The sequence below is a fragment of the Apteryx rowi genome, unplaced genomic scaffold (assembly GCF_003343035.1).
Source record: "Apteryx rowi isolate R43461 unplaced genomic scaffold, aptRow1 scaffold_351, whole genome shotgun sequence".
Classification (NCBI taxonomy): Eukaryota; Metazoa; Chordata; class Aves; order Apterygiformes; family Apterygidae; genus Apteryx; species Apteryx rowi.
This window is the reverse complement of record NW_020449986.1, coordinates 890933-909945: the sequence shown is the minus strand read 5'-3', so window position 1 is coordinate 909945 and position 19013 is coordinate 890933. Positions and strand designations below refer to the sequence as shown.

General features: G+C 36.5%; 1 protein-coding gene across 1 annotated transcript in view; it reads left to right on the top strand.

Annotated features, from left to right (window-relative positions):
- Positions 1–19013, top strand: part of ENPP1 (ectonucleotide pyrophosphatase/phosphodiesterase 1) — a 58761-nt gene that overhangs the window by 21436 nt on the left and 18312 nt on the right. Inside the window, exons 6-16 of the mRNA XM_026072824.1 lie at positions 2900–2997; positions 6730–6809; positions 8317–8436; positions 9528–9637; positions 10715–10780; positions 11101–11173; positions 13207–13315; positions 14519–14650; positions 16204–16235; positions 17354–17481; positions 18614–18683. Coding sequence (XP_025928609.1) covers positions 2900–2997; positions 6730–6809; positions 8317–8436; positions 9528–9637; positions 10715–10780; positions 11101–11173; positions 13207–13315; positions 14519–14650; positions 16204–16235; positions 17354–17481; positions 18614–18683 — 1018 coding nt within the window. The remainder of the gene's footprint in view (positions 1–2899; positions 2998–6729; positions 6810–8316; positions 8437–9527; positions 9638–10714; positions 10781–11100; positions 11174–13206; positions 13316–14518; positions 14651–16203; positions 16236–17353; positions 17482–18613; positions 18684–19013) is intronic.

Genomic DNA, 19013 nt, shown 5'->3' with positions numbered 1-19013 from the left:
AGTGTTAGTATCTTTTGTTGTGATTTAAGCCTATTGCTACTTGTAGAGTGAGAACTACTTCTAGTGTATTGGAAGAACAGTTGATTCCTTTCCTCTTTACAGCTCTCTCCTATATATTTGCAGATTGTTACTGAACTTCTTAATAATCACATCTTTACACCTCCTGTTGTGGCCTTACGTGTATTTAGTGAAGAAGAAAGTTTTACTTCCCATGTTTTACGAGTGTGTGTAGGCAGCAGTGCATATGTGTAGGGGGGATAGGAAGTTTTCTGTGTGGTGTATTTAGCTTTTTGAGGGGACTGGATTTTCAGGGTGGGGGTTGGTCTTTTATAATCAGGGTCTGAACAAGCTGTTGAGAGGCAGGTCAGCTTGGCAGTGCAGTCCTCAGTTCTGGTCTCTTGATCATCCGGACTAGTGAACCTGCTACACCACAGCAAGCTTATTTGCCTCCCTTATGTTTGTGTAGAAGCCAGTTTATAGGAGGGGATAATTACCACTGGATTTCCTTCAGTGTGGAGTCAGGATGTGACCGTGGCATATATATTTATCCAAGAGCTGTGAAACACCCTTGTCATACCATTTGGGCACAGCCAGTATGAATCACTGGCAGAAGCAAAACTAGAGCCTCTGTGTTCTGACTGAGGTCTGCTTGCTTATGATAGGCTAAACTTGCTACTTTAAAAATGTGCTTAGCTACCAACAGAAAAATCGGGTACAGGAAAGAAATCTTGGAGAGATTTATTATCTCAGAGCTGAACTCAGGTTGGACTGAGTAAGCTGTATTTCRCACAGACAACGGGGAGTGCTCTGGAGCTGTTCCACACAGTGCTGTTTCCCTGTGGTCCGTCGTGCTTTGCTTCTCCGAACACAGAACAGATCACTGCCTATTTAAGCTTTAGCATGTGTACAAAATACAAGAAGCAAACCAACTGATCTCTCTGGTTGTGGCAATGGTCTATTTTGTCAAGCTTAATTTACACATGCGAGGGGATCACTAGATGGATTTGCAGACAAACAAAACATGTCCTTAATGATTGGTTTACTTGTAAGTGCCAAGCCAGAATGAGTTACGTAAAGTCCCTTTCTAAGGAGTTTTAAAAGAGTTTGTTTTTTTCCTTACATTTGTAGGTAGGTAATATTGAACAGTTTTTGCTTCAAAATTCATATTTTATTGGAAGAAATCCTGTAGTGAAGTTCTTATTGAATACCTCTGCATTGGAGAAAATTAATTTGTTGGGAAAAAAATAGATATTAATAAAATTAATCAAAATCTGTGGTGCCAAAAATACTTGCAATATGAGTAAAGGTGTTACATGAAGTTTCTGTGTTCTGCCAAAGAACTTCAATCCTGGTCTGAAGACCATTCATCTACCTCCTGTCATCTCCACTAAGATTTCCAAGAGATGGTATTAAGTACAATGAAAACCAGTCTACAAGCCCACTTGTTAAATGCTCTTTAATGTTTTATCCAGACTGGGTTATGGGAGGCGATGTGATGATTCTGGCTAATGAAGTCAGTTTGACTGAACTGTTTTCAAAACTGTTGATAACATTTTCTCAGGATGGACGTGTTCTGGTTGCTTGACTAATCTTCAATTTGATATACTCATGTTTGTTTTAGACTGAAATAAGGCTTATAAATGTTTTACTTGTCAGGGTAAATGACTGTTTGGATTTTTGTGCTGTATCTCACTAGAGAAATTATCAATGATTTGTTTATAATATTTGTCTTCTGTCATCATTGTTTTACTTGGGAATCTAAAGTGTAATGAAGTTCTTAAATTTTCATTTTACATTTTGTAAACATAAAAAGAAAAATGAGCTTGCAGCTGACATGTAAAATATGTATTTAATTATTTTGTGCAAATCTATATTTTCAGTGGTTGCTGCTATGCTGCTAAGCTGCTATTTTGCAGTCTCACATGTTCTCATATCCATAGGTCCAATATAGGATATTTTTATTTCAAGGAAGAAGTTACTGATGACTATTCCCATTCATGGATGCAATGTTTTAAACGGTTACAGTTGGAGACAAATTGTTTAATGAACAGGGCTGAAACTGAGAACAAGGCTGGAAAACATAGTTCCTGTGGGGACTGGGAGGGTGAATTTGTCTTTGCTAGTTCCGGTGAAATCATCTTTTGAATTTACCTGCTAAGCTCCAGGCTAGAATGCTGTTATTAGTTGGCTTCCAGTTGTAGAGCCACATTTTACATGCTGGAGATTCATAGTATTCTGAGTACGGAAGTAATGGTGGTTCAGTTCTTTTTAGTTAAATAATGCTTATAATATGGGAGGAAAATGTGTGTTATAGTTGGTGATTTAGCATATTCTATATGCTAGACCTTCTTAAGAGTTGTGCACTGTGTATGTAAAAAGCTAAATTCCGTTTTTCAGCTAAATCACAATTTGTTCAGAAGCAAAGTGAGTAAGGCAAAGCCATGGCTTTAAACCACCTTTGCTCTTTCCCTCTTCTTAGCTCAGAGACTTTTTTGGAGGGGTTGAGTATCGCTCCAATGGGACTGATTTCAAGATAAAAAAGAATGTTAAAAAAAGCAGATGGATTATGTGAGCATCCTGGTTTGTGCTTTATTTCATGTGAGTTTGTGAAATCAGGCCTTGTCTTGATTTCTTTGTGTTTGTGATGTACTATCACAATTCTCAGCCTCTTCAGGTAGGGTTTCTTCTGCCAGCTTACAAACAGAGGGGACAGAATGGCTGCTTTGCTACCACTCTGCCAGCCTGTGAACCTTTCTGTTTAGGAGAATTTGTTTCCTTGGCCTAGTTTATGGGCCCAAAAGGAACATCTCCAAGATTCTTGGGAAACTTTCTTGAAATAGTGATAGGAATGTATTTGTCATAATTTTCCTTTCAATACTTTTAATTTCTGTTTGTTCAGATTTACCAAATCCCCAGTGTTACTGTTTTCATTGGATGGCTTCAGAGCAGAATATTTGCAGACTTGGGATGGACTTCTACCTGTTATTAGCAAATTACGTGAGTAGTTTTCCTTTTCTAAGTAATATTATGATCGCTTACATGAAAAATCAATGGGGGTCTGTTTTTTTGTAGAAGCAACTATTCTTACTATGTTAAATCTTCACTATCCTCCCATGGAATCTCAGGTTGTCACCCTGTACAACAGCTGTGCACACAGAACATGGGAGTGAAAGGGCAGAGAGATGGAGGACATGAGGCAAGGAATGGCCAAATTTTGGGTTTTCAGTGAAACCTTAAAAATGGGTAAGCAGCTCTTAGTGTTTAGGAGGGTGGACTTCTTTTGCTGTGAGCTCACTTTATCTGGAAAGAAAAAAAGGAAGTAGACACACTATCTTTTCAAAGATCTATTTTGCATAGTGCCTCATATTTAAGTGGAATGGCTTTGGAAAATGGAAGGTGATGTAGAAAGCATTTCATTACACTTGAAAAAGAATGCAGAAGGAAGATATTAGGAACAGATGCTGTTCAAGGGCTGGTATGTAGAGTAGAAACGTGAATCTGAGAAAACCTTCATTTAACAAACATTTGCCGAAGTGATGAATCTCGTAAGCGCGTACTTTTTTTCCCGTAGGTTTTATAGTGTTTTGTAGTGTCTCAGTAACTTAAGTTACTTGTCCTGTCTCTTTTTGGCTGTGGTCTATAAAGAACCCATGGCATTTCTTGTCTGAAAAATATGCCAAACTTGTTGTCATTCATAAATTACTACCTGGAGTGGCTGCTTTCAGTTTGACTAAAAATAAGTCAATAAAAATACTTGCTGTTTTGTACAGTGGTTGTTATAATTTGTTCTGTTCTAGAGGATAACAATTCACAGACGTATTTGAGGTTTTAACTTTTTTATATTTGTTCCATGAATAAAAAAAAGACCTTTGAAACAGTTTCATAAGATGCAGTTGTCAAAATTTTCATTTTAAGAAGGCTCCTTCAGCTTTGAGAGGAGAGACTAGCACTTACAAGTGGTTATAGCTCTGGCTGAGATACAAGATACAGTGCTGCAAAGCTTCTGTAGAACTTCTCGGCTTCAGTGTCCACTTCTGTGTGTAAAACTACTGCATTCCTTGGCCTGGATAGGCTACAGTACAACTTTTTTTCTTGGCTTCTCTGATAAACTTATATTTCTGTTTCTACAGAACCCTGTGATAAATTCCGACCCCTAAGAAATTCAGTTGCCTAAAACAAGTCTTTCAATATTTTCTGTCGAAGGCAATTCACCTCTCCAAAATCATGCAGTTTTTGATGGTCACAACATGCATTTTTTTAAAAAGTATTCTAAACCCACCATGTCTAATACTATATATTTTAGAATGAAATAAGTAATGATCTGGGAAAAAATCTCTGCATTACATCTACTGTTCTACAGTACTCAGAGTAGGAATGCAGGAAGATTCTTTGTAATCTACCAGAAGTCTTTTAAGAACACAGGTTCTTTGATCTTGTTACACAACCTTGCTTTCTAGTCTTTTTTTCCCTCATAGTAAAATGGCTGATGAAAAGGTCAGATGAGGCAGATTTTCTTTAGTAAGAGAAGAGTCATCTCATGAATGAACGTTGGTTTCACTGGGATATAAATCACATTTTGTAATCCCTTGACACTCTGAGGGCCTGCTCATTCAAATCTCTGTGCGCTTAATTTCACATGTGTCTCTTGGCACTGAAGACAGTGGGAACAGTCATGTTATAAAGATAAGCATTTCTAGAAGTGAGTACATAAAGGCTGTTACAGTATTTTAGAGTACATGAAGGGGCAATGAAATCTGTCCCTCTGTGGTAGACTAATAACAACAACAGATGAAATGCTTGACAACTGCTGGAGAATTATGTTGAACAATCCTTTTGAAGGTCATAGTTATCCATTTACAGGACAGATAAATGTTCAGAAAGACTTGCAATATATGAACGATACATTTGTAAAACAGTGAATAGTTACTCACAGTAAGTAACTTATCCAATTCTGCCTACTTTCTTATTAAGTTAGAACCATGCTAAATCCCTGGATCTTCCTCTTTAAAACACTTGATAAGTACAGCATTCTGTTACATTCCTGATTGGTATCCTGACACTGAAGGAAGAGAGAATATAACAGGGAAATATTAAAAATTATGCCATGCCTACACTGTAATTCTGATGTTTCCTTAGAGATCTTTGTTAGTGTAGATTCTTGTAAGGCAATATCAGAATTGCACTTTTAGCAAATTTTATTACACACACACACTCACTCACTCTTATGGTTATGTGCTAAAAGGTAAGGAATTCAGAATGAAGTTGAGAGTGTAAAATGAAGTTCTCAGTGAACCTTGACATAGTTATAATTTGTACATTTTAGATTCAGAGAAGCCGTTTTCCATATACTTCCAGGCTGTGATATCACAATTTTTAAAGAAGCCCTCCTTTTGTCTTCAATTATCTTCAACTAAAAAAGGCAACAAGCCAAAAATAGGAAATATAACTTCAATGGAAAGTCCCAGCAAAAATCCCCGACAAGTTTGCAAAAACACCGTTTAAATGTATTTTTCTTTATTAAAAAAAAACAAAAAAACAAAAATAGTGTTTGGGAAAACAGCCTCAACAAGAGATTTAGAAATGGTCGAAATGCATCAAGCTGTTCCAGTACCAGTAAGAGTACAACCATATTACTACAGAACACAGAAGTGGGAAAGGATGCCAATGTAATTTGAGAGGATTTTTATTTATTTCAGGCAGCTGGGTTGTTTTTTGGTTTGTTTGTTTTTTTAAATTCAAATTGATTGTTTCAACAGAGATCTAATCCAAGGCCCCAATCTATTTTTTGAATGAGTTCAAAGTGCCTTGAATCAAACCTTTTTACATTATCAAACCTTTCATTCTATTTTTTTTATATATATATACACACACACACACATTCTATTTTATTTATTTATTTATTTATAAATGCCTATATATGACCCAGAGGGCATGCAGTGGTCTTTTGTCTAGGGGATTGTTACTTTGGGGCTGTTTGTTTTCAATTAAAATATTTTTGGTCATCAATATATTTTTTAAGTCTTTAATGAAGGCTCTTAATTTTTTCTGAAAATCAGGACCCACACATTTGCCTATGGAAACTTAGGCACCTAACTTAAGTAAGTCTTGCTGAAAAGTTTTGGCCTGGCTAATGAATCTTCGTGCTAACAAGTACTGTGCCCTAATCTTTTCCTTAAAAACCTGTGATATTATTTAAAGGTAAAGAAAAGTTTGTGATCCTCACAGAGTAAAGACTTTTTTTTTCTTTCTTAATGCAACAAATCCATAAATTGAAGGCAAAATAAATAGTGATTTGACAAGTGTTTGAGAGTGCTAACGTAAAGCAACACTGTGCCAGCAGCCACTTTATTACTTCTGGGAGCTTCCAGGGTGAAGCAACTAGTTGTTCTCAAGCTGCACAGTTCTCTTACCATGCACCAGGTCAGCTTTGGAGGGCATGATTTCTTTTCTTACTCCATTTTAGCTATGTATGCTTTTCATATGGAATATGTCCTGCTCATGTGACCATTGAAGTCTGTCACTAGATCTAAAATTTGTTTTACTAGACATTTAGTCTGCTTGTAAACTAATGTGGGAAGAAAAATAAAGTATTTACTCTAGAATACTGAAGAATGAAAACTTTCTAGAAGTCTGTGTTATTTTTGTTGTTTTGTTTTTAAGTATGTCTGCATGAAACTGGCAAAAGTTTCAGTTTCTGTAATTTTGCTTTTTTTCCTCTTCCTTGTCTAGAAAAATGTGGAACATATACTTCCAATATGAGACCGGTGTATCCATCAAAAACATTTCCCAATCATTACTCCATCGTCACAGTAAGAATTCCTGTATATTATGTTTCCACTATTGAGGAGACTGTTCATTATCAAGCCATCTGTAAGGGAATAATGTATTATATCTGTGTGGATTATTAAAATAATATTATTTTACCTTCAGCATATAGAAATGTATTATAATTTTTATGCGAATTTAGATTAACAGGCTTTATCTAACACTACAGCTAAGTGGTCAGATCTCATCTAAGTAAGTAATCCAATTCTTCCATTACCAGTTGCAAGAATTCCCATGTAATTGGGAAGTCATGTGATTTTATGACTCCTCATTTGTATAAATGTTTCCATTAAACTGTAGATCTCTGTCTCTTGGAGTGAGAACAGACTGACTTTTTAAATTGCTAGCTTTGTTGCACTTCTTTAATGCAGCTTGGCATGACCCAAAGAAGAGTATGAAATGGAAGTCAGGATTTGAACATCACATTGACTCTGTGACTGACTGTATCCAAATCTGAATAGGAATGTCACAAAACTGATCTTGTAAATGTCTTCACTTCCTGTATATGGGAGGAAAAAGAAAAAAAGAGGTTTCCAACACTGAATGCGGTGTTGGAATCCAGCAGATCCTTCTCAGTTTCTTGATGTGAAAATCTAAAATTCTAATAGCTAATTGCGGATTTGCATCTTTTCTTTTTTTCCCAGTTTGTCAGGGCTGTCTTTTGGTAAGTGAGCAGGAGCACAGGTCCAGGAATGAGATTTTTGAGTAATCCTCCCGCACGTCCCATTTTTGAAGATGCAACTAGAAGTGTTAACCATGCTCTAAAACCATGTAAGAGTGTCCCTAAATGCAAAATAAAGCTTTGCCTCAGCTCCCCATTCTTGTGAAAATCAACAGGCTGTGGTGTTTAGCAGGGTCCCACTGGTGTTATACCATCCTGTTATCTAAAGGAGTCAGTATGTGTGAAAGCACAGCTCAAAGTCAATTAAAGCTACCTAACAGCTGGTGCCTTAGAGCACTTCTGTTGCTGCTTACATAGTGGTATCCCCACCTAGATCTTTCATCTAGCTGATGTGCAATCCTCCTTTGAAATCCTTTGCCTGAACCAAAGTTTTTTGATCACTTGGTGAAGGTCTAACATGGTATTTGCTTAGTCACTGGTACTAAAGATACTAGTGATGATACCAGTGAAGATAAAGATGAATGCACAGATTGAAACAGTGTCTCTGAGTTTGGTCCCAAAGAAAATTGCTCAAATATTTTATTACCTCACTGAGAAGCAWCAAGGTATCTGGAGGTAGAGCAGCACTACAAAATCCATTGCTCCAAGTCATAAATCAGCTATCTTTACGTGAAATTTGAGTCAGAATTATAGTTTTTTGGTAACAATGACGTGTGAAGGTGTTAAACTTGTGACTTGACATACTGATAGAGTAGAAGACTCACATAGACAAATATGTCCATCAAACAATTTATAACAAAAGTCCATTTACGTAGCCAGAAGGTTCTTTTTCTTTGTAACGTTGCAACAAGGTATACTCTCGATTACAGGGACTGTATCCTGAATCTCATGGTATAATTGATAACAAGATATATGACCCCAAAAGAAATGTATCTTTCGCCCTTAAAAATGAAGAAAAGTTTAATCCACAGTGGTACCAAGGACAGCCTGTAAGTATTAATACACTGCCGAGAGTGTACAGCAACCTGTTCTTGTGTTATTTAATATCACTTTGATGCACAGTGATCTTGAAAGAGTACAGAGGGTGCTTCTAAGTCAGCCAAGAAGCATTACTCAGCGTAATTAGGGATTGCCTTACTGGAGCTGCAAATGACAAAAGAAGCAAAGTGTAATAAATTTTATTGAACTTAAATGGAATTTTCTCTGAGGAGAAAACTAGCTTAGAATAACTAACAAAGATACTAGATTTTTGTTCTGTTTTCAATATGAAGTGGTCTTGAAGTCCTGAGGAAATCAACAGATCCATCAGTTTTAGTAGTAAGTAGTAAAGGTTTTTGCTCTACCCATGTTACTGAGTCTAAAGATGCAGTTTTAGAAGAAAACCTCTCAGTTTAATCCTTCTGCTATGGCAAATCTGTAGAGACTGCCATAAAAGTGAAAGGCACAAGAAAGTTCAGGTGAGTGCTAGCATGAAGAGTGGAAATGGAACAGATGCAACTGTTTAGTAATGTGGGAAGGACTGATTTTTAAGAGGAAAAAACACACAAGTGTAGTGGAAGGGCTTTAGGCCACTGAGAAGAAAGCATATGAGTCAGACAGGAAAACATGCTGAGGGCAGAAAGAAATTTGCAGATCATGAGATCTGCAGTGAAATCGGAGGAGTTGACCGAACTGTTGCTCCTGTATTTCGGCATATGTGAGGCATAGCTCTTTGCAGCATTCCAACTCCTTCTTCCTCCTGCACTGTTCTTGAGGCACTTCTGCTTCCTGGTACTCAGCCGTGGTTCTACTACTGCATTGCTACTCGTATCTGTGGGAGCTAATAGTTTCTGTAGTTTCTACTTCTGTCCTGGCTCCCCCATGCCATGGCAGTGGAAAGGATGTGAGCATTTGTTATAAGAAATCAGGCTGGATGGTATATTGTGACTGCAGTTAGTGATAATATGCAAGATTGGATGTCCTGCGTGTTCTGCATACCTTTTAGCTTTGCTAAAAGGCACAGAACTGGTGGGATGGTAGTGAATCTGTCACATAGCTAATTCAACAAACTCCACCAATAATGATGATTGTTCTCCTGCAGATTTGGCTAACAGCTATGTATCAAGGTCTAAAAGCGGGTACGTTCTTCTGGCCTGGGTCAGATGTAGCAGTTAATGGAACCTTTCCAAACCTGTTTGAAAAATACAATAGGTATGTAAAATCTTCTGTCTTGGATGGATATTTTACTTTGAATTAAATGTTTCAATGGGACAGATCCCAGAGAAGTGATAAAACTTTCCCTACTTTTCTGTGTACGTGACATGAAAAACAGTAGGATTCCATTAATTTTCCTTTTCCATTATAATGCAGATTCTTTGTCTAGTCATTTTATCGTTCCTCAGCAAACTTTTTACAGGAAAGATGTGGAAAAACTACTTTAAGAGCAGCTTTGAAGCTTTAAAGTTTTTTTATGTTCCTATTTATACAAATCTTCTATGGATGTCTTTAGAGTTATTCAATCCAAACCTCTCTTACAGTAAACAGATCAAGTCTTGACATGATATTGTCCATAAAAACTATTGTTTTACTGTGTACAGTGGTAAACTGCTCCARTGTCAAATTACTTTCATTACAGAAAGGTGGTAGTTACATTAAGGTGGTAATTTTTCACTCAGTGGTTGCTCTTCAGTGCGATGTAGCATTTTCATTAGGCAGAAAATGCTTAATAAATCTGTTTATCATCATTTATAAAATTATCTCAAATCTCTTCTGAGAAATCAGACTTTTCGTTTCTAACTTCTTATGATCAGTCTCTCTTCTCCTACACCTTACCCGTATAGCATGGAAATTCTGATTCTTGACTGACTATCTTTTCTTTAGCAAGTTGTACATGCTCACTTGAACTTGTAGTAGGTAGCTGAATTGCTATTACTGTTGGTACAGATCAATATGCTCATTGCTGGTCTACTTCAGAAGCTGATGTGACAATCTTTTATACAGTTTATGTGATATGACAACTTACACTCAAATTGGGGGRAAAAAAATCATGAACTTTTCAGGAATGAAAACCTGCACTGTGTATGTGCCATTGCACCTTGAAATCAATGATTCTGTTTGTATGGTTGAAGGAAAGCAATACTGAGAGCTTTATTCTAATTCCATTGCAGTTAATGGAGAACATTGACTTAAGTGAGCTTTAGATCAGGCACTTAACTCTTGCAGAACCACAGAAAATTAGCATAGATGGAATCTGGGAAACATGGTTGGTCTTGTATTTTTCTGATACAGCTCAATTCCATTTGAAGAAAGGGTGGTAACAGTTCTTCGCTGGCTGCAGTTACCTGAAAATGAAAGGTAGGTATATAATTGCAAGTGTAAGATCCTCTTCCAGTGGTATTGTGATGAAATATTTACTTTGTTTAAAGCAGATATTGTATTTACAATACCTTATTTGTTACTCTAACAATGTCAAAATATTACTTACTGCAAACCTGTTTCTATGACTGAAACCTATTTTTATGCCTATTTTTGTTTCTCTATTTCCTCTAATGTGTCCTTCCTCCAAATGATAGAGTTGTTTCCAATATTTGATATCCATTGTTGAAATATTATCTTTTCAAACTGTGTCTCAATGTGTATGTAAAATATTACATTTTTGGTACTGTTTGATATAGACCACACTTTTACACTCTGTATTTAGAAGAACCAGATTCCTCGGGCCATAAGTTTGGACCAGTAAGCAGTGGAGTAAGTAATGGGTCTTTTTGTTCTGTTCTGTTTTGCTTTTTTTTGTTGTTTTTTAATTTAAAGCTCTGTTCTGATTCTATAATAAGTTTTCATAAAGCATGTTAGATAAATAACCAAGAACATGTTCAGTACACATATTAGAAAAAGATTTTGTGAACAGACAGTCAGTCCATAATTAACATCAATGCAAGGCACGTAATGAACAGGCTATTTAGTAAGTCTAAATTTTATCTTCCTTGTTTCAATAACTTTAAAATTGCAAAAGCATTTTTGGGCATACCTTGTATGTTTTTTTTAGCTACTTCTAGTAATTCTTGACATTGATTTAAAAAAAAAAAAAAAAACAGAAAGTTTTCACACTTTCAGGGTAGCAAAACCAGAGATTTTGCTAGTGATGGTCCAATTTTTGGTGGATAAGTGTTTGTATTACAATTGTCGTTTGTTCTCCCATTCTGTGTGCAAAGATTAGATGAATATTGGTCTTACCTGCCTGTTGTGAGACTTCATGCCTTCTCAGAAATAGTGGTAAAAGGGAAATTCACCCATTCAGTCTGTGATGTACCCTTTGTATAAATAAGAAATCATTAGGACTGGTCAGTGTTATTGTTTTCAAGAGTATTAAATAGCCATTTATTTTTAACAAACTAAAGCAAAAATAACTCCAGAACCTTGTAGAATCCTACTGTCCTGAACTGTGAGAAGTTTTGGGGCATCTAACTGATTCCTCAGTGGTGTCAACAGTAAAAAGCTCTTGCCAACTTCTCTTCACATATGAGCAGTTACATTTTCTGTAAGAAACTGAAAGACAAATGTAATTCTGCAGTGAATTAGCAGACTACTAATTGCAGCTGCAGTGTAATGTTTTTAAACTGGTTATCCTTTTCTTTGGTTAATAAATAGATCTGAAGTTCTGTATGTCAGAAATACTCAAAGATAAGCAGTCTGAGGATTTGTAAACAGTCTCCCAAGGAGCAGCTCTCATCTCTGTTGTTCACACTGAGAAAGGCTGTTTATATTTGTAGTTCCATTTTTTTAACCAAATGACTTAGTTGAAAAAAAAAAGTTTTGTTTACTTAGCACATACTGAAAAGTAGCCCCAAATGGCTGTACTTACACAGTTAAATAATAGAGGTCTAGGAAGTGAGCCTGAACACCAGATCCCTGATCTTTAAAAATGCTGAATGGTTAGCTTGTTCCGTGGCTGTTGTCAGTCGTCTTAAACTAGCTTGTTCTATGACTAATACCCAGCCACAGTTTCAGGGAGAGTTCACTCCAGGGCCACTCCCAATTGGAAGTCTGCGGAAGACTGCTGCAGCAGGCTTGGCTTTGCCTGTTCTGTACAGTCTTCTAGTATGCTCCCATCAATGTTTGTGCTCTCAGGCTGGTTATCAGCTGTGCCCTGATAATGCAACAGGTGTCCTCAGTTTCATACTTTTAAAACACTCTGGTTGACTATAACATCATTTTCAAATGTTTTATACTAAAAGAACACATAAAAATGTGTGCCTGTGTCTTAATACAGTGTGGGGCCCAGAGAAAACTGGAACCAAGAACTATATAGTGTAGATACAGCTAGTCTACTGTAGATGGAGGTAGCCCTAAGCAGTGTAGATGCTAGCCCATCTGCAGGCTCCCACTTTTATTTAGCCATATAGATGTACCTGTTGAGTCTGTTGTCAGTAAATATACATCTAAAGGGTGCTGAACTGTGAGAAGTGGAAATGGTGAAAAAGCAAGTTTAATGGGATATTGAGAATGCTGTAGATCTCCTGTCCTCACAGTTCCTCCAGCTAGYGTGTGCTATAGGTAGTCCCCGTCATGGGTTTGGGGGTTGCAGCATAGTTGGTCAAGTCCCCCTGTGTGCTTCACCTAGGTTAGGACTGCCTCCAACCTTGAATGATCTATAGAAATAGATCATTTTTCATTGTTAGTATATACTGTTGCATTTTAAAATTATTCACTTGTTATAAAATATATATTTTTTACATTAAAGTTATTTACAGTTACTTTACATCCCTACTTTTGTCTGGCAGGTCATTTTGGCATTACAGAGAGTGGACAGCATAGTTGGGATGCTGATGGATGGTCTCAAACAACTGAACTTGCATAAGTGCCTGAACATTATTTTTATATCAGATCATGGTAAATTTGATTTTATAAAATATATCAAAATTTTGACTGGCTTTTTTTATAGAGTAATATTCTGAGCTTATACTCTTGTTTCTGGTAGTGTTAAGGAACCAGCAAATGACTATAAACTACATTCTGTATTATCAAAATGATGTAAGAGATGATCAGTGTAGGTGAGATCAGGTTATTTATTTTCAGAGGTAAAGGGGGAGGGAGTGGAGAACGTAATAGAGGGATTAAACACTTTCATTTCATATTTTATTCCAAATTCCTCCTGCCATCATTACCAGTTGATGAAATAAAATAAAAAATGGAAGTGAATTGAGAACAATGGATTTCATTTTATTCTCTTAACTAAACTGTTGCAGTGATAGTTTGTGAATTGCTGAAGAAATGAAAGTAAAAGCCACACCTTCTTTTCAATTATCACTTCCATTATCCATTATTACAAAACTGTGAATATAAAACTTCAGTTGATTTCTGTAATAGTTTTTCTATATACCTATAATTATTTCTATAATAAGCAATGAAAACCTATGTATTTTACCAATCAAATTCTTGTTTTGCTGTGTTTTTTTTTTTTCTAACAAACAAAATGTAAGCACATTTCCATGCAGCACAAAATTGACTTGCAGAACTCATTGCCACTGGGTATGATCCAGGCCAAACATCTCTTCAGGTTTACAAAGTTTTTAACAAATTAATGGAGAATAAGTTTGTCAGTGACTATCCATAAGAGTTCAAGTACAACTTCCAACTCAGGAAGTCCCTTTGATTCCTGGGAACTGATAAAGAATACAGGGGGGAAAGATCAGTCCATACCTGCCCTGCTTATTATGTATTTCCGTAGGCTAAATGGATGCTTGGTCTTAGCATTACTACTGTTCTTAGGCTTATATGACTCCTTTCCCTTCAGAGAAGAAAATTTATCCATTTATTCATTTGGAGTATCTTTTTGGGCTGAAGAAATATCTGATTGTGTATATCTGTAATGTTTTATGTTTTCTTCCATGCATCTGAGTATTTTGGTCTCCTTGGATCAGATCTTGGGGCTGCTGATTGCTGATTTAAAAAAAAAAAAAAAAAAAAAAGAGAGAGAGAGAGAGACAGAAACTATATTTCTACTTTCTACAACTTGTTAAATGTTTCCTCAACAAGACTATTCCACACCAGTATTCCCATTTTTTTTTAAATAAAATTTCTTTCCTTGTGCAGGGATGGAAGCAGGGAGCTGCAGAAAAACTGCATATCTGAACACCTATCTGGACAATGTTCAAGATTTCCTAATAGTACCTGGCCCTGCAGCTCGCTTAAGACCTATTAATGTTCCAGATGAGTATTTCTCTTGTATGTAGTAGCTAAACTAATTTTTGTTACTTGGTTATGCACTTCTGTGTTTTCTGAGAACAAACTTAGGATCCACATATTCATTTGGTATACCTGAGTGAAGTTCAATAAGGGACAACCTTGACCATGATGAAGGGGGAAACACTGAGCAGTGCAACCATACTTTTAAAGACCATTTGACTTTGCAAGTCTGGAAATGCCTATACTTGATGCCTACAACTTGATTTTTTCAGGCTGCCTCAGAATGACCTGCTATAGATACTCTTGCTCTGTGAATGGCGTTGCTTTGATTCAGATATTTGGTAGTCAAGATAGCCCAAATCCCCTCTCATGTCCCACCTTATTCCCTGATTTAGGAGTTTATGTATAGAATTACTATATTTCTGACTTAGAGGAATGTTATACTGTTCTTATCTTTAAATATGGTATTATGAATATTATGATATATTTCTTTGCTATTAAAATATGCATTTTCTCCTGGTGGCCTGATGACAACATTTGAGTCAATAAGATATGAACAACCTAGTAAAAATTAGTGAACTCAGTTGAATTTTAGACCTTGATTCATTATTCAGCCCCGTTTCAGGGGAACATTTAATGCCTGCAGATTTTCTTGTTTGCTTGTTTTTCGAATGTTGAATACAGCCTTTAAGTTTTGTGAAAGTTCCTTTCTGTCTAAATTTCTGTTCTCCAACCCCCTTAAAACTCTAGGCCTCAAGCCCAGTTGCTTTAAATACTGTTTACTTCACTGCTTGATGATATTCCAAACAGTTTTAAACAAATGCAGTTCCAGGTTCTCTTTGGAAAAACAAGCTGAGGAAGCAGAAAAGCAGAGTGTCTGTTACTTCTGAAACGTGCACTGTTTTCATGAAGTAGCGTAGTTGTTTTTGTAGCACTGCATGTATCTGTGCAGGAGTTATTAATAGTTCCCTTGCAAGTGTAATCTCTTAGGTACTTTAGTCAAGCACTGAATATCAGACGCAGGGCAGGATAACTGTGTGAAACGTGGTGGCCTGTGTTATACAGAATGTCAAACTAAATGATGTAATGGTCCCTTTTGGCTTCCGTCTAAGAATCTGTGAATCTTGGATAACTTACGCTTGGCTATCTTTCTAAGGATGCTTGCCAGATAAAACTGCTTTCCTGGTAGTTCTATTTGTTTCTTTTTGTTTAGAAGTTTATTAGTAAGCGAGAGAAACCCAACTTTTGATTAGCACAGCATTTAGCTGCCTCTTTGGTGAACACTTACGTTTCAGATTCTTTTTCAAACTGTAGCTAATATACTTAAAACTTTGACTTTTTAACTAAGTAGCCAAAGAGGGAAGAGACTCTGGAAGATAATTCTGAACTAAAATTTCATAAAAGCAATAACTTGTCAGCTTAGTGATTGTTGTTTGTTTTGCTCCACATGTTTTTCATCCTGGAAAAATAATTTACTTATGTTTAGAAATTGTTTGTAACTAAGCTAATTATACTATRCGATTGGAATGCTTTCATTTTACATCTGATTTTTTTAAACTTAGGTGACTAATTCTTACATATGATTCTTCCAGTTAACTATGAAGGCATTGTCAGAAACCTCACGGTAAGTATTGTCTTATGTGTTGTTCTAGCTTAATTTCTTCTGACACTTACAGATATTTTACAGTATAAGCTGTTTGCTAGGCCACTTAAATGGCATGTAGACTCAGGTGTTACTTCTTTGGATCAGTGACCTTCCATGTGTAATACAGTAAAAGAAAACAGCAAAAAAGAAACCTAACAGTAGTTGCATATGGGGGAAAGGAAGGTCAAAGTTAACACTAATAAGATGTCACATGGCTATCTGTGGTTGTGCATTAACTAAGGCTTTGTTTTCATTTCTTTTCACCAACTCTCAGCTAACACTGTATCATGTTACACTTCAAAATGAGAACTTGTGTATCTGGACCATGCTGGCTTAGGGCCAACGGAATGTAAAATGTAGCTCCATTTGCTGGACAAGTACAAGATTTGCTTGCCTACACCTTTTTGATAAGCAACTTTGAGAGAGAACAGTGATATCTTTTTTTTTTTTTCAATGCTAACTTAAGGAGTTTGCTTTTTTGCTCTATACCTGATCACCATTCTCATCCCTGCACCACAGTCTGTTATCCTCTCAGTTGTGCAGACACCATCAGTAGGAGCTATGCGTTTTTTATAGATTACTTCAAATTTACGCTATTACTGTTGAGGGTTTGTTTTGTTTTGKTTTTTTTAATGATTAATGAATCTTTGCGGGGGGCAAATCTGTTTGTCCTGGAGGGACAAATCTAAAACCCCTGTGTCCCTGACTTTCTGTATTAAAGTTGTAGCATTCTTACCATGGTAGTCTCCTACCATTTGAGTGTATCACATTATTCTTACCTAAGTGTAATACTTTATTAATTCTAAGCAATATTGTTAGGTTCTGTGCAGTCATAGGCTATAAAAAAAAAAAGAGTGAATGAAGTCTATAATCCAATATAATTATTCCTTTAATAACTGTTAAATGCAAAACCAGTCAGTTTGTTGTTTAAATAATTCATGTTTATGTGGCAGACAATATGACTCCAAACCTGATGGACTCCCATTGTCTTTAGTGAAAGTTATTGCAAATGCTTTGCCGTTGAAGTGCTTTATAAATCTGTGCATGACATAAGTTTGATTAAATGTATGTTTTACATTTTAATTTAAACGTTTCAGTGCATAGACCCAAATCAGCCTTTCAAAGCATATATGAAGCAGCTTCTCCCGAAACGTTTTCATTTTGCCAATAACGACCGAATTGAACCGGTACATTTTTATTTAGACTCCCAGTGGCAACTTGCCAGGTAAGTTATCATTTTCAGTACTGATGATATGGCCAAGAATTTCTTGTTTTCTCAAAGCTTTTCCACTCTAAGTGCTTAGAGTTCAGTGACAGCTACTGGAGCCTGTTATTCTTGTTTTAGCATAGTGAAGGGACATTGCAAACAGAAATAAGACATACTTTTCCCTACAGCTTGTAGGGAAGGGTCTGCGAAGAATCAGTTCTAAACTCACAGTTTTGGATACTCTATGCTGAGTATGCAGGCAATGGCAGGTTTTGAGGCACAAATATTAGAAACTAAGATCCCCTTTGTCAGGCCCTTGAGCACATTTTGCCATACTTTAGGAACTTCCAAAGTGAGTTGTGAAAGCTAAGCGTGTGCATAAGTAGTCTGCTTGAATCAATCTTGGGAGTGATCTACTAGCATACATCGTGCTTATTGAACATAATGTTGTCAGTAATTGCCTTACGCATTCTGATTGATGCACTTACAACTCCCAGAGTGGCATATGCTGTAATATAACTTTGTACACCTCTGTGGTACCCCAGGGCTAGAACAATAGCTCTTTTATCACATAATAATTTTTTTCAGACCATGTATTGAATACATCCTATTGTATAATGCTGAAAACATGTGCAAGTCATGCAAATCTGACTTGGGTTATTGTAACTGTACACATTTAAGCAAGAGGACATAACATATATCAGACACTATTTTTATTAGATTGTAAGATGCTCAGCTGAATGCTCCAAATTACATTATAGTGTTTATTAAAAATAAAAAAGAAAATATCTATATAATATACAATGAAGTTCTGTTACGCAGATGGCAGTGAAGTGAAAATCTGTTAATCTGAGAGCAGGTTATCCTAATCCTAAAATCCTGAGAAAAAACATTTTGTTCATGTGTCAGCTGACACTTGATTTTAAACAGCTCTAACATGGGCACTTGAGAATTCTGCAGGAATAACATCTGCAGTGAAAACTGTCCTTCTATTTTAGAGGCATTCTCTTCCAGAGCTTAAAGACTTTGTTCCCTACGAATAAGCCCCTGGAAAGTTTTTAGACAGACAAACAATGCATCATTGAATATATGTTATACTAATATGTTTTTTAAATTGTGGTGAGTTATGTAAACTGTGAATTTTTAATAGGAAACCACTTGAGATTAAATATTGCAAAGGTGGATTCCATGGCTCGGACAATCGCTTCCCCAGTATGCAGGTGAGACTTGAGAGCTTATGCTAGCTCTTATTTTTAACACCCTGTTTCTGAATGCTGTAGTTGGGGATTGTTAACACAGCTAGGCACAAACAGTCCTGGAGGTTCCTGCAGAGCATTGGTGACAACTTCTTGACACAGGTGGCGGAGGAGCCAACAAGGAGAGGTGTGCTGCTGGACCTTGTACTAACAAAGAAGGACTGGTTGAAGATGTGAAGGTCGGGGGCAGCCTTGGCTGCAGTGACCATGAGATGGTGGAGTTCAGGATCCTGCGAGGAGGAGGCAGGGCACTAAGTAGGATCATAACCCTAGACTTCAGGAGAGCAAACTTTG